At 43.4% G+C, this 27,987-nt stretch overlaps 1 protein-coding gene across 1 annotated transcript; it reads left to right on the top strand.

Moving 5' to 3' along the window:
• The first annotated feature begins 118 nt into the window (after window positions 1-118).
• On the top strand, window positions 119-27,987 carry LOC121322638 (Krueppel-like factor 7). Its single transcript, XM_041262815.1, has 4 exons — window positions 119-603; window positions 21,951-22,557; window positions 25,019-25,142; window positions 27,915-27,987. The coding sequence occupies exons 1-4, from the start codon at window positions 502-504 to the stop codon at window positions 27,964-27,966; spliced, it is 885 nt and encodes a 294-aa protein (XP_041118749.1). The 5' UTR covers window positions 119-501; the 3' UTR covers window positions 27,967-27,987.

Raw genomic sequence — 27,987 nt, 5'->3', positions numbered from 1 at the left:
TTACACCGCGTTCGCGCCGCCCTAATTGGTCGTCAGTGAACTCGTCAGCCCTTTCTGCCGTATATGGTCACGCACGGGGTTGATTGACGGCCCTGGGTTCCCTTGCTCGCTGTGGACGGTAGACGGCACTTTGCTGCTGAGCGGAGCAGCCCAAAAAAATGCAACTTGGAATTTTACAGCAAGCATTGCAATCGGCTGCATTCGGCAATGCGGAAATAGATGGACGCTTCATGCCACTGAGCTTGCATCCACAGTGTCGGGACGCAGATCAGAAGCGCTCAGACCAGTAAACAGGATTGCAGGATTTAGTGGAGCGCAGCGCAATTCCACATTGTGTGTTTGCTTTGGAGAACAGCGGGCACCGTGTTTTGGGATCGCAAGGATTTATTTAATGTATGTTTTTTTTTTGTTTGTTTTGTTTTGTTTTGGGTTTGTTTCTTGAATAAGTGGGTTATCTGTTTTGGAGAGCAAAACATTGCTTTGTGACTGTCAAGCGTCAACATGGACGTGTTAGCAAATCACAGTATTTTTCAAGAGCTGCAGCTCGTGCACGACACCGGCTACTTCTCCGCTTTGCCTTCCCTGGAAGAGAACTGGCAGCAGGTGAATGGGTTACGTTTCTGTGGCTGTTTCTGTAATTATTGTACAACATTGGCTCTCGTTACTGTGGCTGTTTCTGTAATTATTGTACAACATTGGCTCTCGTTACTGTGGCTGTTTCTGTAATTATTGTACAACATTGGCTCTCGTTACTGTGGCTGTTTCTGTAATTATTGTACAATATTGGCTCTGTGGTCGCCAGTAGCACTCCACATTTACACGCTGTCAGACACTGGGGTTAATTTGGCAAAAACGGAAGGGGTTTTAAATTAACAATACTCCAGGTTTGCGTGATGATAATATTAATCGGACTAATAAAAAGTACCGTAGCATTATATCCTGGGAGCTACCGCTCAGCACTGCTGAGCTGCTCACGGCTACAATAATAATTACTGTAATAAGTATAATGCACGAATCCGTTATTATTTTTGAAATGCAATAATTTGACACGAAAGGGTGGTTTTGTAAAATTTACAAAAGTGGAGGTTTAGGGTGAGTGTGTGAGACAAGGATATATTACTGAGCCGATGTAAAGCCATGCTTTACTTTATTCTATTGAAGACAGTAAATCCACAATGGAGAGATCGATATATACGGCTGTCAGTCGCTGTGTTTGTTGTATAGTCAGTCAGTCAGCGGTGGATAGATTAAAAGCACGACGATATTCAGCTTAGTTTAATGTGAGTGACAATTTTAGCAGTTTTGAGTGGAGTATTGTGTAAATATAATTGCGCACAGCGGGCTATTACTAGGAGAGTTCATTGTACAATTAAAGTAGCTGGTTTCAACTTTAGGCACCCAGTTTCCAGTCAGTCAAATGTAATTTCTTTGTTAAATATCGTTCTAATGCACTTACACAGGGTGGATACTGTCACCTAAACTATGCCAGCAATGCGTTATGTAGAATTAGCAGCAGTAAAGGTTGTGCAGTGTACTTTGCACTGTTCGTTACAAATCTGTACAGTGGTGCCATTCCTGTCTGTGAAACATTGTGACACATCTCGCTCAGCTTCCACTCATTCATTAAAATGAAGTCACCCGGGGTCTGTAACTCAAACACTTGACATGCACAGGGCAGGCAGATACTTTATTTCTGATGCGCTGCAATGGCACAGTATTTTTTGACTTGTTAGATTTTTTTGTCTGGATGTTTTGCTATTGATCATTAATACAACTGGATCTCATTGTGTCGCTGTAGTAAAGTACCTGGTGTATTCATTTTAGAAGCCTTTTCATATTGCAATATACATTGCTTTGTAAAGATCTCTTTCTGTGTGTTTGTCCGTGTGGTACACCTTGGCCCAGTGCCACCTGCATTCCTATATATCTTACTTTTAAAGCCCCCTTGTTCTCTGAGTTAATAGGCTGCTGTGTTCTGTTGTACAAGCCACTTTAGGAAATTGACTCTTATGGTGTGGACTCTTCTTTAAGAGTAGAACGGCTCTGCTCTTTTATTTAACTGGCACTGGATTGTCCTCTCTCTCTAAGCATTTCCCATGCTGATAATGGCTCAGTCAGAACCATCAAAACCAGTCTTCTTCTAGAAACTGGTTTATTAGCACACAGATTCACACATGCATGTACAGATTCACACATGCATGTAGACAAGTTCTAGAAACACAGGATCGGCTTCCAGGATTTGCACAATTAAGAACCTGTCAGGCAGGATGCAGCATCATTGATTGATAGTGTGCTAGCTAAAAGGTAGGGGTATAAGTAAGCTGCAGGCTGTATTTGATAACATGGTAGAGCCCTCTGATCCCAAATGTGTCTAGGAAGAAAAAAAATGTACAACAATTAATTGGAAGTCTGGAGCACAAAGTTACTCGTAATTGTGCATCATAAAACTTAATTTGAAAATCCCTGATGAGAAAGACCTTTTCATACTGCAAACAACAATGGCAAATTGGGACACTGCCGGCAGCATTCAATTGATTTTTGACAGGATGCTTCTAAGTTTAGATTAAGGCTTAATGGGTATGCAATGGAGCCTGTGTGTGCAGGGGGCTTGCTTGCACTGTAACCTGGTGAAGAATGAGTTAATACTCCATCGTCATGCTGTTGCTCTCTGCACGGCTGTATGGGGAGGCTCGATGCTTTTCCAGGGTGTGCATTGTTCTTCTGTTAAACAAAGACAGTGGAGTGCAGGTGCTGTCTCATCTCCCCTCTGAGCAAAGCATGGTGAACACTGGGCTCTGCTGTCAGCCAGTTTCTTGGCACGGATCACTGAGCCTGCAGGAGGTTAGACTGGGACCCGATCCATTCTTTCACTGTTGCAGTAGAGCTGGAGCCACACCAAGCCTTCCCAGGTGAATACTGGAACTCCAGACCACACTGTCATCCAAAGAACTGTTCTTCCTTTATAGGAAGTGAAAGAAGGAGTTCTATTTGAACTGTATGTGAAACTGAGCCAAATCTGACTGTCCCTTTAAGAGCATGGTGTACTGCAAAGCTGAAGCCATTAAAGGGAAATAAATAATGTCACCAGTTGTGTCAGTGCGCCCACGTTCTCCCTGATTCTCTGCTCATCTACCCCCTGTTCTTTCTGCTCCTGCTTCCCCTGTGCTGGTTCCCTGTGTTTCTCCCTGATTCTCTGCTCATCTACCCCCTGTTCGTTCTGTTTCTATCTCTGAATCCTGTGCTGGTTCCCTGTGGTCCTCCCTGATTTTATGCTCACGTAGCCCCTGCTCATTCTGTTCTTATCTCCTGAATTTCCTGCATGCACCATGACTTATGTAATAGTTGGCACCTTACAGTTGGGTCCTCTGGTGTCTTTTGTGTCTGCACTACTGTCTGAATTTTTGGGAAAGAAATGAAATCGTAACTCGGACGAGTTCTTCGGAATGCTCATGCAGCATTGTTTTCCTTGTTTTGTAATTTGCATCTGTTTGCATTCTTTTTTTGTTTTGTAATCTAATAGTTTAATGAGGTCATTAGAAGGAGGAGGAGCAACACGGTTATAGAACAAATGCTGTTTTTAAATGCCGATGAAAAAAGGAGGCGGGGAATACGCTGTACAGCTGTGCATTCTGGCTAGATGGAAAAAAAACATTTGGAAGTTGAAACTGGGTTAGCTTTGTCTGCATGGCGGGGATTGAGTTGTTTTCTTGTGGTTGTTCTCCTGTTTTCATGCTGTGGTGTGATAGAGTTGCAATAAGCTGGAAGCTCTGAAGAGGCTGCTTTCACTGCATTTATTTCAGGAGCTATCTGATGAAAGAGCCCTGTTTTAAAGAGGTGTAATCCCTTTTGGTTTTCTAATGGAGCTATTTCAAAGAGTGGGTTAATCGCTTATTAATGTAATCACTCCCAATAATACACGGAAGCACATTGAGAAAGGATCCTGTCTGTGCAATTTGATAAGAGAGAGGGTGTTTTTAGTGATGTGTGGAGTGTTATGTGAGTGTCTTTCCGCTATCCTGAATACCCACAGAGAGCAGAAACCACGTGCAGGAGAGCGATTGCAAGCAGCCTGCTTGATTACAATGCAGACAGTGACAGCAAGGTGATGCAAACACAGACTTACACTGTACTTGACTATCCAGCCACTCTCCTGTGACTGTAGGCTATGAGTTCTGTGCTGTATGGTATGTTATGTAATCCTCGCTGGAGCTCACAGCTGGCTGTTCACAACACCGTTGTTTTTGTCTATCTGTGAGATTGAAGGCATGCAGCTGCCCCAGTCACGGCAGCAGGAGCCCTGGGTAGATTTTTTTGTTTTTATCATTCATTTATTAAATTGTTCTTTAGCTGCTCTATACACAAACTGCTTGGAAAGCATAACCCCCGAGTGTGGAGGAGGAGGGGGAGGTGGCTTGCTCTGCTGTACAGCCAGCTCTACTCCCTGGCTGCTGCTAGTTACAGTACATGCCTAAGCATTGATGAGCTAGCGTGACTGGTGACTGAAGACAGACTCTAATTCTGCAGAGATGACACAAGACTTGGGGGCCCTTTCAAGTGCAGCGGAATAGTCTGTATTTAAAATGTTTGGCAAGCAAGCTCAATACAATTACCCTTCAGTCTTGAGAGGCTTGGGGCTTGGGACTGCGTTCGGTTGTGTTTGGTTTAACGTTGCATCAGAGAATTCAAATCCAGGGTCTCCTGTGGCTTTGGGATCTGAAATGAGCCTGCAGATGGCACTTGTGCTGCCGTGTCTCCTAGGTAGGGCGAGTCTGAAGAGAGTCTAGGGCTCCGTGTTTTGCTCAGAGTAGTGTAGGTTAAAAAAAGGAACAGCATATGAGGTAGCATTGTGCTTATGTATTCATCATGCATACCTTAAAGTCATGCATTGCCGCGTTTCTTTACAACTTAAGTCATTCTGCAGCTTTTGTAATAGCCACCTAGCAGGTACCCTACACACACACACACATGTTTGGATGTTTGTATTCCTATACTTGTGGGGACTTCTCATTGACTCTCACTGTATTTTTATTTACTATTTCTAAGTCCACTCAGACAAAATTCCACACGGGGTGAACGTCGACAACAAACTAAATATTTTGGCACTTTTTTTGTTTTTTTTTAAATGCATACTTCGTTCTTAAAAAGGTGTTTTACAAAGTGCGGACGTCCCCACAACGTCATTTTTTCAGGAGATACTATCTTAGTGGGGAAATTTTGTCCCCACATTGATAGTAATACCTGCCCACACACACACACACACACACACACATATACGGTCGTGATTATGATGACCTGGCTGCCTAGCAACAGGTGTTGCCAAGGGTACTTGTCTAAAAGTAGGCTTGCTGGCAGGCAGAGAAACATTAAGCCGGTTTGTGGTGGTGGTGTTGGTGGTGTTGTTTTTGTCATGTGACAGCAGTAAATACACTATTAAAGTGCTGTTTGTTCATTTGTTTTTACTGTAAAGCCTTGTTTGTTTGTTTTTTTAACAAGGAAAAGGCATTGACTGGATCTTGCTCGTTCCCAAGGACGAGATGGGAGAGATCAAGGGCAGTAAACCAACATGTTAGTTTTATAGCTAATCCATCATACAGTACCATAAACAGAAAATAAAGGACAGTAAAGCTCATGACTCACTTTAATAAGCAGTGGCATTAGCCAGTAGAGGTTGTAATAGATCATTGCCTTAAAGCTGAACTCTCTGGATTACATCAGGCAGGTCATAAGTGACCTGGTGTTCCATTATTAATAACTGTGCTGAAATAAAGACTGGACCTGAAATCTCACAGCAGCGTAGCTCTGTGCATTGTCATGTGCAGTATTACACAGAGATGGCTGATTGCATTGGTTTAGTAAATGCCACGCTTCAGTGTTTTAACCGCATCACTTTTATTAGGAGCCTTCACTTCCTGCTCAGACCCATGTGCCAGAATGTTAAAGCTCAGTATATTTACAAACACAGCTGCTTGCACATGCTTTTGATATCTTTATTCTGGCCATAGCACGAGCATAGCGTCTGTGCATAATGTAAAAATGTTTTTTTTTTTTTTTTTTTTGTTTTTTTTTAAGTATTGTTGCGCTACCCTCTTGGCATCCTTTTCTTTAAGTAAATAAGGCAATTGAAAGTACTTTTTTTACCTTTTAATTTTTTTCAAACTGCGCTGGAGACATTAGCTTGCTCAATTTTTTTTCTTTTCCAGATGAATAGAACTAAAACACAGAGAGGCCAGTTAACTTGCCTGAGGTTCCATCCAGTGAGGCTCGGTGACTGCGCTGGGAATGTGAACTCTCTCAGTCCCCTGCTCCATGTGTACCCCACTGCCTGTATTTACATGTTTGCACATACAGCATGTTTGTGTGGGGAAAGTCTCTGTGCTTCATAAGAACGTAAGAACATAAGAAAGTTTACAAACGAGAGGAGGCCATTCGGCCCATCTTGCTCGTTTGGTTGTTAGTAGCTTATTGATCCCAAAATCTCATCAAGCAGCTTCTTGAAGGATCCCAGGGTGTCAGCTTCAACAACATTACTGGGGAGTTGATTCCAGACCCTCACAATTCTCTGTGTAAAAAAGTGCCTCCTATTTTCTGTTCTGAATGCCCCTTTGTCTAATCTCCATTTGTGACCCCTGGTCCTTGTTTCTTTTTTCAGGCTGAAAAAGTCCCTTGGGTCGACACTGTCAATACCTTTTAGAATTTTGAATGCTTGAATTAGGTCGCCACGTAGTCTTCTTTGTTCAAGACTGAACAGATTCAATTATTTTAGCCTGGCTGCATATGACATGCCTTTTAAGCCCGGAATAATTCTGGTCGCTCTACTTTGCACTCTTTCTAGAGCAGCAATATCTTTTTTATAGCGAAGTGACCAGAACTGCACACAATATTCAAGATGAGGTCTTATTAGTGCATTGTACAGTTTTAACATTACTTCCCTTGATTTAAATTCAACACTTTTCACAATGTATCCGAGCATCTTGTTAGCCTTTTTTATAGCTTCCCCACATTGTCTAGATGAAGACATTTCTGAGTCAACAAAAACTCCTAGGTCTTTTTCATAGATTCCTTCTCCAATTTCAGTATCTTCCATATGATATTTATAATGTACATTTTTATTTCCTGCGTGCAGTACCTTACACTTTTCTCTATTAAATGTCATTTGCCATGTGTCTGCCCAGTTCTGAATCTTGTCTAGATCATTTTGAATGACCTTTGCTGCTGCAACAGTGTTTGCCACTCCTCCTACTTTTGTGTCGTCTGCAAATTTAACAAGTTTGCTTACTATACCAGAATCTAAATCATTAATGTAGATTAGGAATAGCAGAGGACCTAATACTGATCCCTGTGGTACTCCACTGGTTACCACACTCCATTCTGAGGTTTTTCCTCTAATCAGTACTTTCTGTTTTCAACATGTTAACCACTCCCTAATCCATGTACATGTGTTTCCTTGAATCCCAACTGCGTTCAGTTTGAGAATTAATCTTTTGTGCGGGACTTTGTCAAAAGCTTTCTGGAAATCTAAATAAACCATGTCATATGCTTTGCAATTATCCATTATCGATGTTGCATCCTCAAAAAAATCAAGCAAGTTAGTTAGACACGATCTCCCTTTCCTAAAACCATGTTGACTGTCTCCCAGGACCCTGTTACCATATAGGTAATTTTCCATTTTGGATCTTATTATAGTTTCCATAAGTTTGCATATAATAGAAGTCAGGCTTACTGGTCTGTAGTTACCTGGTTCAGTTTTGTTTCCCTTTTTGTGGATCGGTATTACGTTTGCAATTTTCCAGTCTGTCGGTACCACCCCTGTGTCAAGAGACTGCTGCATGATCTTGGTTAGCGGTTTGTAAATTACTTCTTTCATTTCTCTGAGTACTACTGGGAGGATCTCATCCGGCCCAGGGGATTTGTTTATTTTAAGAGCTCCTAGTCCCTTTAACACTTCTGCCTCAGTTATGCTAAAGTTATTTAAAACTGGGTAGGAACTGGATGACATGTGGGGCATGTTGTCAGTATCTTCCTTTGTAAAAACTTGTGAAAAGTAATCATTTAATATATTTGCTATTTTTTTTTCTTCATCTATGATTTTGCCATTTGTATCTCTTAAACATTTAATCTCCTCTTTGAATGTTCTCTTGCTGTTGTAATATTGGAAAAACATTTTGGAATTGGTTTTAGCTCCCTTAGCAATGTTCATTTCTATTTCTCTCTTGGCCTTTCTAACTTCCTTTTTGACTTGCGTTTGCAGTTCTGTGTACTCTTTCTGCGTACTTTCTTTTTGGTCCTTTTTTAATGCTCTGTAAAGTGCCTTTTTTCGCTGAATATTTTTTTTAATTGATCTATTAAACCATTTTGGCAATTTAGTTTTACATTTAGATTTGTCTACTTTAGGGATATAATTGTTTTGCGCCTCTAGTACTACATTTTTGAAGAACAACCATCCTTCTTCTGTGGGTGTTTTCTCTATTTTACTCCAATCTACTTCTGTTAGTCTCTGTTTCATACCTTCATAGTTTGCTTTTCTAAAATTGTAAACCTTAGCTTTAGTCATTACTTTTGGGGTTTTAAAAAACACTTCAAATGAGACCATGTTGTGGTTTGAGTTTGCCAGTGGTTCTCTGACCTCTGTTTTAGTTATTCTGTCTTCGTTATTTGAAAAGACTAAATCAAGGCATGCCTCCCCTCTAGTCAGTGCCTTGACAAATTGTGTTAGGAAGCAGTCATTTGTCATTTCCACCATTTCAATTTCATCCTTCGTGCTCCCCACCGGGTTTTCCCATTTTATTTGGGGGAAGTTGAAATCCCCCATTAGTATGGCTTCTCCCTTGCTACACGCATTTCTAATGTCATTGTATAACAGATTATTTTGCTCACCGTCTGAATCTGGCGGTCTATAGCATGCTCCTATTATTATGCCCTTTGAATTTTTGTCTGTTATTCTGACCCATATTGATTCTGTTTTATTTTCTTTGTCCAGGTTTAACACCTGGGCTTCAATACTGTTTCTTATGTATAGCGCTACCCCTCCTCCTCTTCTGTCCTGCCTGTCTTTCCTATACAGTGTATACCCACAAATATTATATTCGTCCCCATCACTCTCAGACAACCAAGTTTCTGTAACACCTATCACATCATAGTTACCTGTTAGTGCAGTAGCTTCAAGTTCTAGAATTTTGTTTCTGATACTTCTAGCATTTAGATAAATACATTTAATGGTTGTCTTACCTGAGTTGTTGTTCTTGTTTTGATGTGGTCTCCCTTCTGTTTTTTTGTTGATTTCTCCCCCCTTCCTTTCTAGTTTAAATGCTTCTGAACCTGCTCGAGGATCTTTTCTCCAAGTAGACTGGTTCCCTTGTTATTTGAGTGCAGTCCGTCCCGTCTATACAGATAGTCCTCGTTGTAGAATGTGGTCCAATGATCAAGGTAGGTGAAGCCTTCCCGTGTGCACCACATCTTCAGCCATGCGTTTTGATTAATTATTTCCAGCTGTCCATATGGTCCTTTGCAAGGTGCGGGTAGTATACCAGAAAATACCACAGTTTTGTTTTTCTCTTTTAATTTCCTTCCTAGCTCTCTGAATTTGTTTTGCAGGGATTTTGGTCTGTCTCTTCCAATGTTGTTTGTACCGATGTGGACGACTACTACCGGGTCGTCTCCTGTTCGTTCTAGGAGCCTGTCCACGTTCTCAGTGATGTGCTTGACCGAGACTCCGGGAAGGCAGCACACTGCGAATTGAACTTGCTGTGTTTCTCAATATGGTGTCCCCAACAATCATGACCTCCCTTCTTTTTGCTGTCTGGTCACCACTGTCAATGGGGTCCTGGATGTTGTTCCTTTCATTCTCTTGTTGTTGGTTCTGCTCATCAAAATTCTGAAGTGACTCAAATTTGTTGGTTGTTTTGATTTCTGGTGGTTGTGTTTGATGAAGTTTCTTTTTTTCCCTGCTTCTGCCTACCTGAACCCAGCTGTTCTGACCTTCTATCTCCCTGGTGGCTTTCAGTCAGTTAGGGATCACTGTTTTATTTAAGGAGACTGTGCGTTCTATATTTTGTTAAACGTGTGTTTTATAGATGACAGCTGGTATTACATTTTTATGAAGGTAGTTTTTGCGTGAATTCCAGCAGTTATTTTTTGCACGGTATTGGTTTTGTTGGTATCTCTGTAAAGCCGCTCACTCCACGTGCCATCACAATGGGGGTATGCTGTGCTCGTTATGAATGATCTCAATAGGAAACTGTAGTAAGCCTTTTGTTCTTGTCGCTCTTTGTAAACAAAACCTCGACAGAAAGGCCCCTCCTCTCTCTGCTCAGGCTGCTTCCCACTGCGGTTAAACACAAGATAAAGCGAGCAAACTGCGCGGGGTCTCGGCCGCTGTCCAAACACCAGGGCTTTCCTCAGGAAACCCTGCTTGTTTACCAAAGGGTTTCACTCTTATTGTCTGAGCTCACCTCAACAATCCTTTACTCAATTTAAACAGTTAATACTGTTTGATTAACACCCTTTTCACACTATTTGAAGCCTTCCCCCCTGTGCTTTGAAGTGAAGCAGGTGACCAGCTGTATACGGTATATATTTGTATACTGTACACTGTGCCATGCTGTGTTAGATAAGCAGCGGTCTGTGTCTACAGTCAGCTGATAGAGCTCAGGCCGTTTGCCGTGGCGCATGGTGATGCCCCTACAAAAGTTTATCACGGCTATTAAACCTCGTGAAAGCATGGTAAGCATAGACACCCATTGTGAAAGCCTGGAGAGAACTGGCATTGTATTAAAAACATGGCAAGCCATGGTAAGCTGAACTAAATGCATATGCATAGTGTAACCATGGGAAAAGCATTACGATCATGATAAACTCTTGTAAGGGTATTTCAAAATCTGTAAACTACTGGCCACCCCCATGTGATCTGAGGTACTTTCCTGGTTTCAAATGAAGTACAGTAGAATATTAGATAAAGTGCCACAAGGGGAAGTAAAGTGGAAACGGTCTAATCTGGGTCATGCGGCTGATTTAGATTGTGAGTCCATGATGAATACTTCAGGGACAACAGAAATAAGGCTGAATGTTCATCTAGTTATAAAACTGTCCCTTTGTCGAAGTAAGGTCATGCCAAAGCAAAATGCAGTGTTCTTTACATACAGTGTGCACTGTCTTCATGGGCGAGGATCTGACTCTGAGGCTGCCTTATACAGCGGAGCAGGGCCCAGGGGGCATTCTGCAGATTTATGCAAGACAATGGAGGTGTGGAAAGCAATAACGGCCTGATCTAATAGTTAAACAGAGCTTAAACACACCCCTCCCTGGAATACAGTAGGGTTACGTGTTAATGATGGCACCACCTCAATGCAACAAAAATCCGATGTGGGCAATTAAAAGAGTAGAATTACTTCCATTAATACAGTTCATTCTTAAACAGTGTGTTATTGTTGTATTACTTGGGTCCAAGCCCCCATTTCACTAGAACCTGATATTTTCTGCTTTGATCTGTGAAATCAATTTCTTTAAGTAATCAAGTTGTTACTGTAAATTGATTCTCTGTATGATGTTCCTTAGCATCAACCCAAATAATTAGAATAGAACATCTGTACCTTTTACAGGGAATAACAGTCCTATTGCAGAGCAGTGGCATCCATTCCAGATTTTACTACCAGCTTGATTAGACACAGTGTATAGGTAGCAAGCTCAGGTGTGTCTTATTAAACTCATAGTAAAACCAGGAATCTGTCCATGCCGTGTGGGTCTCATCCCTGCTTTATACTGCACATGGCCCAGTATTGTACTGTTGATATCGGAGGTAAAGGGCTTTGACAGTATGGTGGAAGTGCATGCCACGCAGCATGACTGGTTTCCACGGCAACATCTGAGTAACACAGGTATCTGTATAAAACACAGGCAATGTTGAAGCAATTCTGACTTTTCTGAAACTAAGATATCGGTAAGTCACAACAGGGCTTTGTAATTGAGGTGATCTCATAAAAACATGATGTCACCTTTTTTTACTGAAACAATTCTCTGCTGTGGAAATGAGTCGGGTACTGTAATATGGTTAATCGTTGACAAGCAAAAGATGTTGTGTTGTAGTGTTTGTATTTTAATTGAACTAGATCGCTGCAGGAGGGGTTTGCTCCTGTTTGTAGTGTTTTCTGGTTGGTATTGAAGGGAAAAATACCCCAGAAAGCAAATATCAACCCCCACTTTTGATAGAGTATGCCCTCTTTAAAAATCTAGCCCATTAAGTGCCATTGTCCTTGCCTGTTATTTACATTTTCTGTTAACTGTGTTATGATAACTTATTCTTTTAACTTAAAAGCTAAGCTATGTAATGTATCGAATTAAGACAAAATAATTTGGTACAGCCATCTGCAGTCCGATGGAAGTGACATCACATTAATCTCTGTAAGCTCTGTAAGTTAATTCCACATGCTGTAGCTCTGCTGTTTAATTTCTCTTGAACATGATAAAGCTGATTTCTGTTGGAGTGGAACCCTCCTGTTTGTTCTTCATGGAAATGTATTTATAATACGTTAGGAAATGTTCCTGTAGGTTATTGCTTGCTCTATGGCGTCTCCCTTAATACATTAAATATAATTTCTTAAGCTTCTGTAAAGTTAAATGAACGCTTGTGGTGATGGTGCAGAATGCAAATCCTAGCAACGGCTAATGTTAGGAGCCAGCCTAAACACTGGCGTGCAGTGCACAGTCTGCAGTGTCAGGATGCATTCGTTTGCATTCGCTGCAAAGCGAATTCACAGAATGAAGATTCTAGATTTTTAGTGTACAGCATTCTACAATTAAACCCTATTCAAGTGTTTTTTTGGTTTTTTGGTTTTTTTAATTACTGAGATTCTTAATGCCTAACAAAGTAACATTCAAAACAGTAGGGGGTTGAGTGTGTGCCAGGACCCAAACAAAAAATGAAAATTAAGGCCATCAAATGAAAGCTGTCAATAATTAAAAGGCTGCCCTAACCCACCCCAGACCCCTGGCAGCTATAATTTGGCTTTCCCCAGGCCAGCCTGCAGCGCTTCTCATCTGCCTGAGGGTTACACTTCAAAAGCTCTTCCAAAGTCACTGGGAGGACCTGTCTTGCTGCCTCCTTGCCATACCCTCTGTTTGCATTCTCAATTAATACAGAGGATGATGCAACAGGAATACCTTTTTATTGAACCAGCATGGTTTAAATGTCACACACAACGCTAAACAAATTATACTTCTGGGAGGTTATTCTGTTGTCACCTCAGGTGCAGTATAGAAGGACGAGGCAAGGATACACTAGTACAGTCGGAGACATAAAAAAATACAGGGGCTCACTGATTTGTGGAGTCGACAACTATTTCAGGAATGGGTAAAAACGAAATGGCGATCAGATCTGCAGTAACTTTGCAAGGGCAGAAATCCCACAGCAGTTTGTTGTTTCCAGTGCAGTATGTGAGAGCTGGCAGGTGTTCCAGTGCAGTATGTGAGAGCTGGCTGATGGTTCCTGTGCAGTATGTGAGAGCTGGCTGATGGTTCCAGTGCAGTATGTGAGAGCTGGCTGGTGTTCCAGTGCAGTATGTGAGAGCTGGCTGATGGTTCCTGTGCAGTATGTGAGAGCTGGCTGATGTTCCAGTGCAGTATGTGAGAGCTGGCTGATGGTTCCTGTGCAGTATGTGAGAGCTGGCTGATGGTTCCAGTGCAGTATGTGAGAGCTGGCTGATGGTTCCAGTGCAGTATGTGAGAGCTGGCTGGTGTTCCAGTGCAGTATGTGAGAGCTGGCTGATGGTTCCAGTGCAGTATGTGAGAGCTGGCTGGTGTTCCAGTGCAGTATGTGGGAGCTGGCTGAGCTCAGAATGTAATTCAGCACTACATTTGAAAAGTTTTTGTTCTAAAAGCCGAAGGTAGTGGTGATTCTGAGCTTCATAAAAAGTACAGTGTTGTTTTGCCTCCTGTGCCCATCTGGGCATAGCGGCAGCTATTGCATAACAAAGAAGCATGCCTGCATTAGACGTGTATCACATCAGCAGCGGGGTCATTTTAGGAGCTAATAATGTACAGTTGTCCTACTTCAGCATGTGTTGTGCGAGGTGTAGATGAAGGGTCTGGCTAAAGTTTAGATGGCTCAGATGACAGATAATAAAGGACAGAACAGAATGCTTACAATGTATTGATCAAAAGTTTTGTTCTACTGTATAGTCCTTGTAGAGGTTCTGGGCTAATGCACAGCTTTTGCAGTGACCACTGATGTGAACAGCAATGACCACTGATGTGAACAGCAATGACCACTGATGTGTGCAGCATACAGGCTCCTGAGGGGAGGCTCCTGTGTAGTTGAAACTGCAGAGCCCCTCTTATCACTCCAGAGAATCTCAACAGCAGAGACTGTGTTTTTTATGGCTTAGTGACACACACTTCCTATAATACTGTCTGTGTTTGGGATTGACAGGGCTGATCCCACACGAGAGCCAGCAGTGTTATCAAGGATGATCTCGACAGTGACTTGCCTGCAGTCTGGAACATGGAACCACAGCTTCCATTCATACACCCAGAGAATTAGTCCGGCACACTTTCTGTCCACGCGTGCTCTCCTTCTTTATCTGCCTTACTCTCTTTGTTCTCTTTACATTTCTTAGTCCTTTCTTCCTCCCTCTGTTCTCTTTTCTTTCCTTTGTCCCCCCTGCCATTTTGTTATTCCTCCCTTGTCTTCCTTCTCCTTGTTTCTTTGTTTCCATTCTTTTTTCCACTGTGGTGTAACCTTTTCTTTTGCAAACAATGAAGAGTAGTCCGGCACACAGAGTAATGTGCCTAAATATCCCACTTTGCAGACATCAAAGCTTACAAGAAGCTGTTAACCCCATTTAAGTGTCCCCTTTCAATCCGATTGTGACATGAGTAATCCTGACAGTAGGATTTAATGAAAATCACTGTGTCCTGATCAGATTACCGAGCCTGACCGGCCAGGCTCCATTAGCAGTCTTTGCACAGATACAGTGCAGCTGGTGGAAATCCTGTGAAAACCAGGGTAGTATCTACTTTCCAAAGCTTGTGTCGCTGGCTTTAACCTGCGCTGCCTAGAGGGTTTGGCCTGGCTTTTGCACACTTACTGTTCAACTTACTGACTCATAAAACCCATTATAAAACCTAAGCTCTGTTTGCGTAGATGGGGAAATGTTGGTGCACATGCTGTGAACTGTGCATGTGGCTAAACTCTAGATTTCATTTGTGGGCTATGATAAGTGAGATAAAAACCAGCTTAATAGCTGAGTAGTTCCTTCAAGATGCAGTGGGACATTTTCTTGGCAAGCACTGGTAATGTTAATGTGCACAAGCAAATCTACAACAAAGCAAAGATGGTGATCCAGTGTAACAGAGAGCTTTGTAATGTTAAGAGAAAAGATAATTACCGAAAGAGAATGTCCATTTGCATTGGAACAGTATTAAATTAGACATCGCCACCACCTCTTTCAGCTGGGTGTCTAGTAAAAGCTGTGAAGTAGCTGCACTCTGCTACTCTACCAGTGCACAGAGCATACTGCTCCTGCTGCACCTATATCTATCCATGAGGGTCACTGTACAGCCGACCGCATGACCTAGAGTAAAGCCTTGTTCTTTTTCAGAATGTTGAGTGGCATTGCCCCTTCCATTTCTGTCACCTGCCCTCTCTGTTGTTGCCTTTCTCTTATTACAGTAAGACTGAAGGCTTCATAATCTACAATAACTGGATTCCAAGGTGTAATCTTTAGGTTCTGTAGCACAGATTTATCTGAATCCTTAGTCAATGACCTGAAGTCTGACCCCTGTTTAAAGTATCTCTCTTTATTACATTTTTTTCATTTCCTGTTTTGCTCATCTGGTTTCCTTTTGTGTTCTGTCGGACCTCAAGTCGATTCTCCGTTTGGAAAGCACAGAGACAAGCAGGGCCGAGCTGTGGCGGGCTCTCACCAGCTCCGCTTTCTGATTCAGAATTACTCATTGCTGTTGATTTGGATGTAGCTCTGGGTTGCCATGGTTAAGGTTGCTGTGGTTATAAAAATAACAGGGACTGTTAACCCAGGGGCATGTGTTCTGTGTTTAAAATGGAAGGAACAGTTAACAAATGTATGGATGGTTCCTCAGAGGGCTGCACCTTCTTCACATCCAAAAGATGACTTTCAAGTCCTATCTGAGGATAACCTGCTGTATCTACCAGCACCCCAGCGAGGGAAAATAAGACTGAAGACTGGAGCTGCTGGGTTTGATGCACTGTATGTGTGTGTGTGTTTTGTATATACATGCAAGCATGCTAACATTTTGTGTGTGTGTTTGTATACACATGCAAGCGTGCTAACATTTTGGGATTGTCCTATGTAGGCCTACGTGGCCTATTCAATGCGTCTCTTGCAACCTGTTTAAGAGCATATTGTTCTGTTACCTTCTTAAACATTTCAAAGGCCTTTTTAAAGCAAACCCTTCAGCCTCTAGGGCGCTGCACCTCGTTTTCTTCCCATTCGGTGACAGTGGCTATGGTTACGAGGGTTGCAGTGAAGAACCAAGCACAGACATTCCAGGTGTATAAAGGAGGTACGAGTGGGACATTATTGTCCAGGGTAAAGGGGTTCAAACAATACTGTGCTGAGAGCAAGGCTATTGTGTTCTAGTTCTAATAATAATACCACTGAAACAGCAATAGTGGAATCTGACTAGCTTTGGTGTGTGTGTGTGTCTGTGTGCCATTCTTGTTTGCCCTTTCCAGTCTTTGCAGGATGCTTTGAGTACTGTAAGGCAGTGTCGGAGGAGCCGCGATTGTAACTCAGGATCTGATCACACTGATAGGATCAGTTGGAGTTATTGGCTGGTTTGTGCGGATGGTATGTATTCATTTATTTAATTGAAGGAATTGCCCAAGGCTCTTTCAGGACAGTCCAGGGGACAGCATATTGTTTGTGTATTATGAAAGATTCTCAGGTACTGATTGCATACAGCACTGTTTCCACGATGTCCAGCCGAAACTGGTTCCTAACCTTGTCATCTAAAAGTTGTTTGCCCAGCACTATAGAGTTTCAGGAGTCATTTCAGCAAACCGCAACACAGTTCATGCTCATCTATGACAGGCCAGATTGCATTTACCTTTGTGCCTGTCAAGCAATGCCAATGACAGGAGTCACTTCTAAAAACGTAGCACAGCTTTGCAGCTTCAGCATTGCCTCACCTCGCAAACCCCATTTAAACCCATGACACATTGTGATGCATAACTCAACACAAGCACTTGGTGTGCAGTAGGTGGTCTGGGAACTCTGTACTCCGCTTCTGTGTTACTGTTCCTCAGTACAGCAAATCGCTGCACTGCTGGACTCCTGGAAGTGCTTGTTGCTCGCTGAAGCGTTTCACAGAGCAGACTTGTAAAGGAAGATCAATCTCAGATTTTGAATGATGCCCTGTCCATGCCCTGTGCATTTTAAACGGGACGAAGGGGGTGACCATGCAAGCTTTGTAGGATTTCCTCTTTTGTTTGTAGTAATCCGGCTGGTGGTTATCACGTCTACAGCTGTGCTGCACCAGCAGCGACTTTCCTGTTCAACTGAGTTCTGCTCAGAGCAGCAAGCGGGAGATTTCCCAGGGCGAACAGGAAAACCAGTGGGCAGAATTAGAAAACCTAAACAAGGCAAAGATTGAATGATACAGTGAATAAATGACACGGAAGACAGCAGATCACCAAAATGTTTGAATTACTGAACTGAACGAAAATATTTATTTTTGGTTTTTGTTCTGATTGCTAATGAGGGTATACATCGGAGTCCGGACATTGATGAAGGCGTGAATAGCTGAAGCTCTCCCCTTCACTTTGTCTATTACAGGCTTACCCCTGATTCTGTATGCAACAGAAAACATTATGTAGCATTTATAGGTTTTAAATGGTGCAGTGAATCACCAAGCACAAACCTGAATCCTTTTCATCCTTTGTTTTTGTCAGGAAGAATTACTGTATTGTTGGCTAAGAAACTGTAACAGGGCAGAACCAGAAGTGTCATGTTACAAAGGAAGCACATTTAAGAGTGGAGCTCCAGAAAAAATAGCATGTGTACAGTAGTCTTGAGAGGATACAAATTTGGTTTTGGTTTAGACCTGCTGGTATTATGCAAGCAAGCACTGTATGACCACGTCTTGTTGTCCTCAGCTTTAAAAAAAAATACTTCAAGGGCATTTCAATACACTGAGTTCAGAACCAAGTATACATAAATAATTAATAGTGAGCCAAGACATTTCCATCCAACAAAACAAACAAGCACACACAATACACAGCAAATATTTTTTATAATATAGGGGAATATAATAATACATTTTAATTTCATAAAGTTTTAGCAGCTGTCTTCCTTATATGCTGTTCATATTTTGAGTAATGTATTCACAGATCTACCCTTTACATGCATAAAACAAAAGCGAATGGATGTATCTGAATGTGTGAATATCCCTACTGTGTAATCCTGTCTCCTGGCAATTAGCCAAGCAAAACTGAATTAAATTATCCGAAAATGAAAAGTGGCGAATCTGCCTTGAATGCGTAAGCAGCTGTTTCAAATTTTCTTTCGCGGGGTGTATGCGCTATTCATTTATTTTCTGTCCCCTTTTTATTAGCCTGGTCTGGTAGCTGTCAGGAGATGATGGCTTTTTAGTACTAATTGTTGTGATTTTGAAGGGGTTGGAGGAGGAGGATGGGGGAGAGAGCCAGTCCCAACAGAGCGTCTGGGGTGAGATTGGAGAGGACTGTCTAGAGGAGAGAAAATAACAGACTTCCCCCACCCCAGCTGGCACGCAAAATAGCACAGGTGCAGGGATGGAAAAGACCGACTCGTAATTACACAGACGAGCGTCCCAGCGTGAGAGTCTGAGTCCAGAGATCCTTGATCACGCTGCTTGCTTTTAAAGATTTCATGGGGAGACAAGGGCAGCATGGGAGGATTGTTGACTTACTGTACTCACGAGGGTCCTGAAAGGCAGGACCTAATATCAGCCTAATGAAAAGATAATGCCGGGACACGGCAGGGGCTGGAGCCTGGAGCTAGCTTTTTTTTTTTCTTTCTATTTTTTTGCACATTTGACACATGCAAGAGGTTTAGTGATGTTAGAGGAGCTGCCACGAGGCTTCCTTCTGTGCAGCAGCAAGCACAAGGCACTCTTAAAAGGAGGTGCAAGGAAGGTACTGCACAGCACATGCAGCCATTGTTACACGTTGCATAAAAGTGGTGCAGCCAATCCCAGCCATTGTTTTATACACCAGTTTTACAGCTTTTAACTGGAGGAGGAGCCTGTTCCTTTGAGAGGCTGTTGCTTATTGGAACTGGGGGAGGAGCCTGTTCCTTTGAGAGGCTGTTGCTTATTGGAACTGGGGGAGGAGCCTGTTCCTTTGAGACGATAATGGTGATTTTCTTGGTGCTTTCATATCCAGTGAACCCAGTCCCAAAATATATTACATTTTAATGTTTCTTTGGAGCACATTGTGGGACTTTCTTTATTTATTTCATTCATTATCGAGCGTCTAACTGTTTCATAATTACATGAAGAAAATTACTGGAACACTTTTGGTGCCCAGTTTCATAACATACTGTACCACTTGTTAATTTCCCTCATTAAGTTGCTCATTAGTGGACGTCCCGCTGTTTGTTTTTTTCCACAGTTATTCTAACAGGGCTGACAGGACTTTTCGTGGTGGCCCCTTTTGTCAAAATGTATGGGTTTAACCCCGAGGTGATCCTCACAAGCTGCCACAAAGACGCGCTACTGCCCATTTACTGCACAGCAAAATGAACATGTTGTATGGCTCCTGTTGATAACTGTATTCCAGCTCCCTCACAGCCTCTCCCTGTCAGGATCCCTTCAGGATGCTCAGTCTCCCACACAGGGGGAGTATTGTACTCAAACACGAAGGAGCAAAGAAAACACTTAGATTTTTCTTACACAAAAATTTGGGTGGTGACAAATAAATAAATTAAAATTGCTAGACCTCTATAGACTTTCCTGTGGAAGCTTAAGTAGCAGCATAGTGACTAAAAAAAGCAAACATCCCTTTAGTCCCGTTTGATCTATCGTTTTGAACGGGTAATTTCAGCAGCACACACTGTGTTAAAAAGCCACGTCGGGCTGCATCTTGAGGCATAGCTTCAAACGATGTTTGATAAAAAGAACAGCTCTTTTAATTAAAACCTCTTTATAGGAAAATTAATTTGAACTGTTTAATTACACGGGGGGGGGGGGGGGGGGGGGGGGGTTGTGATAATATGGTAATTGTTTTGATCTCTCTGAGTTCAAAAGGGGTGTTGGATTTCAAAGAGCAATGTATTAACCTCCTGGATGTGCAGGCCTGGGCTGAGCAATGCATTGACCTCCTGGCCGTGCAGGGCTGGGCTGAGCAATGCATTGACCTCCTGGATGTGCAGGGCTGGGCTGAGCAATGCATTGACCTCCTGGCCGTGCAGGGCTGGGCTGAGCAATGCATTGACCTCCTGGATGTGCAGGGCTGGGCTGAGCAATGCATTGACCTCCTGGCCGTGCAGGGCTGGGCTGAGCAATGCATTGACCTCCTGGCCGTGCAGGGCTGGGCTGAGCAATGCATTGACCTCCTGGATGTGCAGGGCTGGGCTGAGCAATGCATTGACCTCCTGGCCGTGCAGGGCTGGGCTGAGCAATGCATTGACCTCCTGGATGTGCAGGGCTGGGCTGAGCAATGCATTGACCTCCTGGCCGTGCAGGGCTGGGCTGAGCAATGCATTGACCTCCTGGCCGTGCAGGGCTGGGCTGAGCAATGCATTGACCTCCTGGATGTGCAGGGCTGGACTGAGCAATGCATTGACCTCCTGGCCGTGCAGGGCTGGGCTGAGCAATGCATTGACCTCCTGGATGTGCAGGGCTGGGCTGAGCAATGCATTGACCTCCTGGCCATGCAGGGCTAGGCTGGCCCTCTTGTTTATCTGGTATTGCACAGGCAGTTGCCCGACCACAATACTGTATTTTAATTTGTAATGAAACCAGATCATCTCTTGACCACCCGAATACTGTGTTTTACACTTTTTATTACGATATTAAACCACAGTGAAGTTTTGTTGTCATGGTTGAGTGGTGTTTAATCTTCAGAGATTATATTATATTATGTCCATGTGTGGTTCATTTATTTTTCTACTTGGCTTTTTTATTGCAAGCAGTTGTACTATATGAAAGCTATGAAGTTTAGTTCCTCTGGGACATTCAAAGGTGAATGTACCAGTAATGAAAGTGTGGGTGTTATTAAGAACAACCATTTCAATATTTTAGTAATGTAGAAAATGTTTAGGGCTAATATATAAGAATAGGCCTATGTATAGTATATTAGGCTGGGGTGTGCTGATCATTTTTAGGAGTATTTATCATTAGGTATTAAAGGAATGCATTCCACTTTTCATTTTTGTTATCATTATCGGTCTGTGACAGTAGACGTGTCAGTGTTGCGGATGAGAGGAAAATAAAACAATGCTGAAATGTATTGCCATTGATTGGGATCAGTTGGTGAGGGAAGGTCAGCTTTTCTTGTTTTGAGTTCAACGCGAATGGATTTATTTCATACCTGCTGATTTTTTTAAATGCTTCTTAAAGGCAACCAGGAGTGCGGGTACGAGTATCGGCGCACCCCTTGTAGTTTGCTGTTAGGAGTTACGCAGCAGCTTCTCGTGACATTAGAGAGATAGAGTATCAGGTAGCAAGAGTTGTTTGAGGTTCTTATAGCAAAGAAACAGCAGTTTTTTTTAAACTTGCATAGTTAAACAGTAAACCAATACCATGTGAAACCACAGAAGGAAGTGCCTAGTGCCTAGGAGCGGGTCCATCAGGGTTTAGCAAACTTGGCACTGGAGAAAAGGATTAGGAGACTTGCTGTGTCGGTTGTATCTTCGCTTTGCAAATACAAAGCTGTGTGTTGCTGTACAGACCCTTTGCCTCATGGCACTGACTTCCTGTCTCTGATCTCTCTGCAGACGTGCCTGGAGCTGGAGCGCTACCTGCAGACGGAGCCCAAGAAGTTCACAGACCCCTTCGATGAAGACTTGGACTGCCTGTTGACACCTTCCTTCATGAAGGTTGAAGTCGAGGACCACTTACTGCTCTCGGAGCAGCCCAGCCCCACGGGACTCCTCGTCTCCCAGGACAACGTCCTGCTGAATGTCCCCTTGAGTGTCCAGACATCGGACTCCATGACCAAAGAGGCGTGTGCCGGCACGGGTGGAGGCGTGAACGCAGCCCAGCTCAGCGCAGTCACTTCCCTCACCCCACCCTCCTCCCCCGAGCTCGGCAGACACCTCATCAAACCCGCGCAGACGCTCACAGCCGCCGCTGACGGCACACTAACACTCAAGCTGGTGGCAAAGAAGATCGGCACAGGGGCCGCCAAGGTGGTCACTGCAACGATGCTACCCTCCCCGACAAAGGGGGCGCAGAGTGACGGGGAGCAGGGGGCCGCTGGTGTCAGAACAGCTGAAACTACCCCCGAAAACAAGAAGCGGGTCCATCGCTGCCAGTTCAATGGCTGCCGCAAGGTTTACACAAAGAGCTCCCACCTGAAAGCACATCAGAGGACACACACGGGTAAGGGCTGCCTTCGTCTGGGTGCTCGACCGCCTTCCGAGGTGGCGAGCACCTCTGATTTGCTTCATACTGCGGGGGCGTTTTGAGTTTGCACACTTTTTGTCCAGAACAGAAACCTTCGCCAAGCACTAAGCAGATACAATGCAAGTGCAGACTTGCATTTATTTAAATGTGTTATGCACACCTATTTTAAACATTTTTAAACAGCATAATTTATGGCTGAGGTTCCTTTATAGTTAACGTCTTTTAATAGACAACCAGGAGACCAAAACTGAAAAGCACAGGCATGTGAGAGCACTGTGAATAACACATGCTCATAATGATCTGCTACAAGTGAAGCTCAGCGGTGTAATTTACTTAATCAGCTTTTTTTATTTTTATTTAATTATTCCCATAAATTACAGCCACCGAAGATTCTGATTATACCGGCTCGTAAAACTGCCGCATGTATGGAAAGTGCATAGCCCTGCGTGTGCTGATTGTTTTGCATTCATAATGGTTGGCATGAGTTATGCAAGTAGCAATAAGGTGGGGTTGGGAAGCTGGAATAGCTCATAATATCAAGCAGTATCCACCAGCACCATGAACTCAAAAATAACAATCCATAAACGGCTTTTACCCAGCTACTTTAACAACCTCACAGATAATATAACTGATTTTTCTTCCGTTGCCTGAGAAAATGCAATTAACTGCTACAGAGGCACCTGTCTGACTAGGGAGATGGGGCTGGTTGCTAGGAGACCACATCAGCACCAGGCAGAAAGTAGTAATTGGCCAATTACTTGCCAAGCTGGGTGCTAGTCTCGGCCTACTACACTGCTGTTCACACTCTTTTTCTTCTCTCTCTCTCTCTCTCTCTCTCTCTTTGTTTTGGTTGCCAGGCAACGTGTGCCTCCAAGCAGTAATTGGCTCTTCCTGGAGTGTTTTCTGTGGGTGCAGGATTCGGCCTGCTGCCTTGTCATGTCCTCCTCGGTTTCTTCTGTTTCTTTTTTTTAGTTGCTAAGTGACTGCATCATGCGCCATGGCTCCAAGCTCTAATTGGCTGTTTTTTCTGGTTGCCGTGGGTGCAGGGCCCAGTCTGCTGAGCTGATGTTCAACCTCTGGGGATCTGTCTCCAATTAATGGAAGCAGAGTGAGAATCCTGCAGCGTGTCTCTCACCTGCGTCCCTGACTCGCTGCAGGCTTTAAAAAAAGAGAGAAAGACAAAAACAAAAAATAGACCAAGGAAAACCCTGCTGCTATGTTTTTTTTTTTTAAATGAGGTTAGCGGGTTATTTTCATTACAACTTATTTAACGTGCAAGTTTTTTTCCCATTCTGTACAGACTCTTTTGTAGACTTTCCATATTTCAAGAAGGTCAGCTCGAGGTTCAGCTTGTTTGCGAGTGTTTAAATCAGGATGTGAGCGTGTTGATCGCTGCTGTTTGTCAGCCTCCCTGGTGTCTGCTTAGCCGTGAAGAGGGAGCGCGGGCCGGGGAAATGCTGAGGTGTCTGGCTACCCCCTCTAGGTGTGTTTTTTGCTCCTTATCACAGCTGGTCTTCACCTAGTGCATGTTGATTAGCTGGGAATGGCAGGATCCGGCATTAAAGACCAAATAAAAGGCTTCAAGTGGTATGTTTTAGCTGTCTTGTGCACGCTGTGAATTGAATTATGCGCGTTGTCTGATGCACCTTTTAATCACACAGTACTGTTCACCTCATGTTGCATCACTTGCGGGGGGTTAACAAAATAAAGTCTTAATCCAACTTCACTAAGAGTGGCATTTATCATCCTGGCAGTGATCCCTGCTAGAAGAATGCAATACAATCAAGCTCATTAAGGATTGTGCTTTACAAAGAGGCTTGAACCTTGTGGACGCTGGATAAGAGAGGGCGTATTCAGGGTGCTGCTAGACATGATGTGTAGTTTATTAATCATTGAAGTGGCGAGCTGATTAGAGTGGGTAGGTGCGAGCTTGGTTGTCTGTTTGTCAAGCTGGCGACAAGGCCTGATTGGTTGGCGAATTCTACTTCTGGTGTGGACTACATGTTGTCATGACAACCTGATTGTGCTACCCTGCCCCCCCTCCATGTTGCCACGACTTGCGTTAGTCCAGTGGAATTCTAAAGCCCACCTACTTTATCAGCTTGCGTTTGTGTGCAAAGGCTGTATTCAAAGGGGCTATTCCAAGCTTTTGCTAATGCCTGGTCCTAAACACGAATTACTGTGTGCATAAAAACAAACGGGACATGTATGTGAGCAAACCCTGTCTTTCAAGGTAAACTGGCCGCAGACTGCCTGTGAGACATCAGATGGACTATTTTCTGTTCAGGTCAAGCTGAAATATATATTGTAAATAATTCTGTCTCAGTGGGGTCAGGTTGTGTTAGTTTTCGGTCTCAGTGGGGTCAGGTTGTGTTTGGCTGGGGAGTAACGACTGTCTCTTCTGCACAGTAAGGTTTTGTGCTCGATCTCTCCGCAGGGGAGAAGCCTTACAAGTGTTCATGGGAGGGCTGCGATTGGCGCTTTGCACGGAGCGACGAGTTGACGAGGCACTACAGGAAGCACACTGGAGCCAAACCGTTCAAGTGTAACCACTGTGACAGGTAAGAGAGCCCCTGCCCAGGCACCCGTACCCCAGCCCTCTGCAACGCAAACCTTTGTAGAAAATAACAGACAATAAAAGTCCAGGCTAATAGTGAGTGCCAGCTCCTGGGTGTTTTACTATCTGATATAAAAAATAAATCTGTTTAGCACAGGGGTGGAAATAAGACTCTTCTTGCATAGCAGTTTCACCCAGCTCAGGTATCTTATTAAACTCATAACAAAACTAGGAATGGGTGAAACTGCTATGCAATGGGAGTCTTATTCCCATCCCTTTAGCACGAGTTCAATTTGCTGTCACCATGGCCTGAATGTGAATGAAGCGAGTTTGTGAATCGGCGCTATGTTCTAACTATACAGTGTTTACACATGGGCTGCAAGGAAGCCTGGTGGAAACGGAAGCCTGTTCTGCTGCGGGCTCTGCGGGGACCCTGCTTTGTTACCTGACAGATTGTGTCATCAGGACCGGGCAGCAGGTGTGGGATCAGTAAGAGGAGAGCAGGCTGCAGAGCCAGGGAACAGCACAGCAGAGACTCTGTCTGACAGGAAACCAGCATCAATAGAGCTTCCTGCAAGCCTTTGAGTTTCCATTGAAGTGGGGCTTCGGCCAGCCTATTGTCTCAGGATTAGCTTTTGTGTGGCTGGAGGGATAAAGGTTAAAACCTCTTGCACTGTGTGTGTGTGTGTGTGTGGGCAGGTGTTACTATCAATGTCTGGACAAAATTTGAGAAAATGTCCCCTTAAAGATAGTAATCCTGAAAAAACGATGTTGTGTGGACGTCCCCCACTTTGTAAAACAAATTTTTAAATATGCCTTGAAAAAAAGGGAGTGGGGAGCAGGGATCATTTCTAAGCACCAGAGCCCAGAATAATAAAGAAGGGAGCAGAACTGTTAGCACAGTGGGACATGCAAGGGCGTTTCGGGTCAATCAAGGAGCACTGTGAGTGATGCCTGCTTGCACAGTGCTGGCAGATGTCAGTCAGAAGCATGTCCGTTCATTTCCATTGTCAGCCCTTCATTTCCCATGTATCTCTTTGTGTTTCCTCTCTCTCATAGCGTGTCTGTCAGTGTGAGTCTATTCTGGGATTCTTGAAAACACCCCCGTCCTCGCCCCCGTTTTATTCACTTGATCCTGTGTCTTAATGATAAATGGTTGAGGTTACCAAATCTCAGAGAAACAGCCCAAATGTCAAGTACAAATATATCATAGATTATAGAAATATATTAGATTGCTCTAAATGTAGTTTTCCGATTATGCAAGGACAGTCACATATTCTGTAACTAAAACCTTTTCCAGGACATTTTTTAAATTATCATTATTGAAATACAAATGACTGGAGAAAATAACAGACAGTAAAATTACAAAGAAAAAAAAAGTTATATAGAAAAACAGCTGGGAACTTGGTTTTTGTGGTGATGTGCACTCTCCATTAGCCAGCCCCTATAGGGCATTACAGTTGCCACCTTGACAGCAAGTATCGTGTGGAACCCAGCCCACCTGGACTTCACTTCCCCCTGTCATTAATCCTGCCTAATCAAGTGCTGACACACGGCAGGGTGGGGGGTACAGGGGGTTCTCGTGTCCCACCAGCTGCCTGATTGGTTCTGGAAGTGCCAGCTGGTGCCGGGGCCACTGGCACTGACTCACTTCACCATCTGTCCATCTCTGCAGGAAACCATCACTCTCCCTGTTACTGCCAGCTCCTCTTAAATGATACGAGAAGCAGAAGAAGCTGGCTTACTGATGGATGGATAGAGTGGCTACATAGCTACTACTGCTCTCTCTCCTTTTCATTCTCAAGCTGTCAGTCGTATTCTCAGAAGTCCAATGTCTGACGTTGCTGTTTTCCGACTTACTTTAACTGGTCAACCTCAGGAGTTGAGGGCCAACTAAACACAGATCTGATTTTATTTTACATACAGTATGTGATAAAACTAAGCCAGTGTAACCTGCTTCATTGCTCCTGGGGTTTCCCCAGGATAGCACACACACTGTGAATTGCAATACAACATCCGGCCCATAGGATAAACTGCCTGATTGCTAGCAAGACTCTCTCTCTCTCTCTCTCTCTCTCTCTCTCTCTCTCTCTCTCTCTCTCTCTCTCTCTCTCTCTCTCTCTCTCTCTCTCTCTCTCTCTCTCTCTCTCTCTCTCTCTCTCTCTCTCTCTCTCTCTCTCTCTCTCTCTCTCTCTCCCTCTCCTGCTTTTGAATGCCATCTGTTTAAATAGTTAATCTGCCCCTGCCTATTCTTTTGCAAATTAATAATAATCTGGCTGTTTTAATTGTAAAGTGATTAGTGGGACAACTTAGTAACGTGATACAGTTGCATAATTATATGTATTTAGGTACAGTATGTCAGGCTGGTTTCACAGACCCTTATTAGCCCTAATCTTGGATTGCCTAACCTGAAGTAGAATTAGGTAGTCCAAGATTTGTGCTAATCGGGAAATGTAAGTGGAGACATCCACACATGACTCTCTTCGAGGTTCAAAAATAATATATTGAGGAATATTTCCTGTGACTGTATTGGCACTGAGGTAGACCCGGCACAGAATTTAAACCCACAGCTAATCAAGCAGCAGGGCTAAACTTAACTGACAAAAATACTGTTTTGAGGAAGATGCAGTATTGTGTTGCAGTTTGATGCAGTTTTTGTTTTTTTCTGCACACAAATGGAACTGGTGTTTAGCAGATTCCGCAGTGTATCAGAGACTGCATAGTAAGGGGAGTCCAGCACTGATTTAAACACTTCCCTTTTTTGTGTGTGTTTCAGGTGTTTCTCCCGGTCCGACCATCTTGCTCTTCACATGAAGAGACATATATGAGGAAGAACTCTTTTAATCTAT

This window comes from Polyodon spathula, chromosome 11, assembly GCF_017654505.1.
Source record: "Polyodon spathula isolate WHYD16114869_AA chromosome 11, ASM1765450v1, whole genome shotgun sequence".
NCBI classification, from domain to species: Eukaryota; Metazoa; Chordata; class Actinopteri; order Acipenseriformes; family Polyodontidae; genus Polyodon; species Polyodon spathula.
This window is presented reverse-complemented; position numbering and strand designations above follow the sequence as displayed.

What these genes read in the sequence shown, in the direction of transcription:
- LOC121322638 (XM_041262815.1), top strand. Translation starts at nt 502, where the DNA reads ATGGACGTGTTAGCAAATCACAGTATTTTTCAAGAGCTGCAGCTCGTG. An exon ending in ACATCAGAGGACACACACGG is followed by an intron (nt 22,558 to 25,018) that starts GTAAGGGCTGCC and finishes ATCTCTCCGCAG; the next exon opens with GGGAGAAGCCTTACAAGTGT. An exon ending in AAGTGTAACCACTGTGACAG is followed by an intron (nt 25,143 to 27,914) that starts GTAAGAGAGCCC and finishes TGTGTGTTTCAG; the next exon opens with GTGTTTCTCCCGGTCCGACC.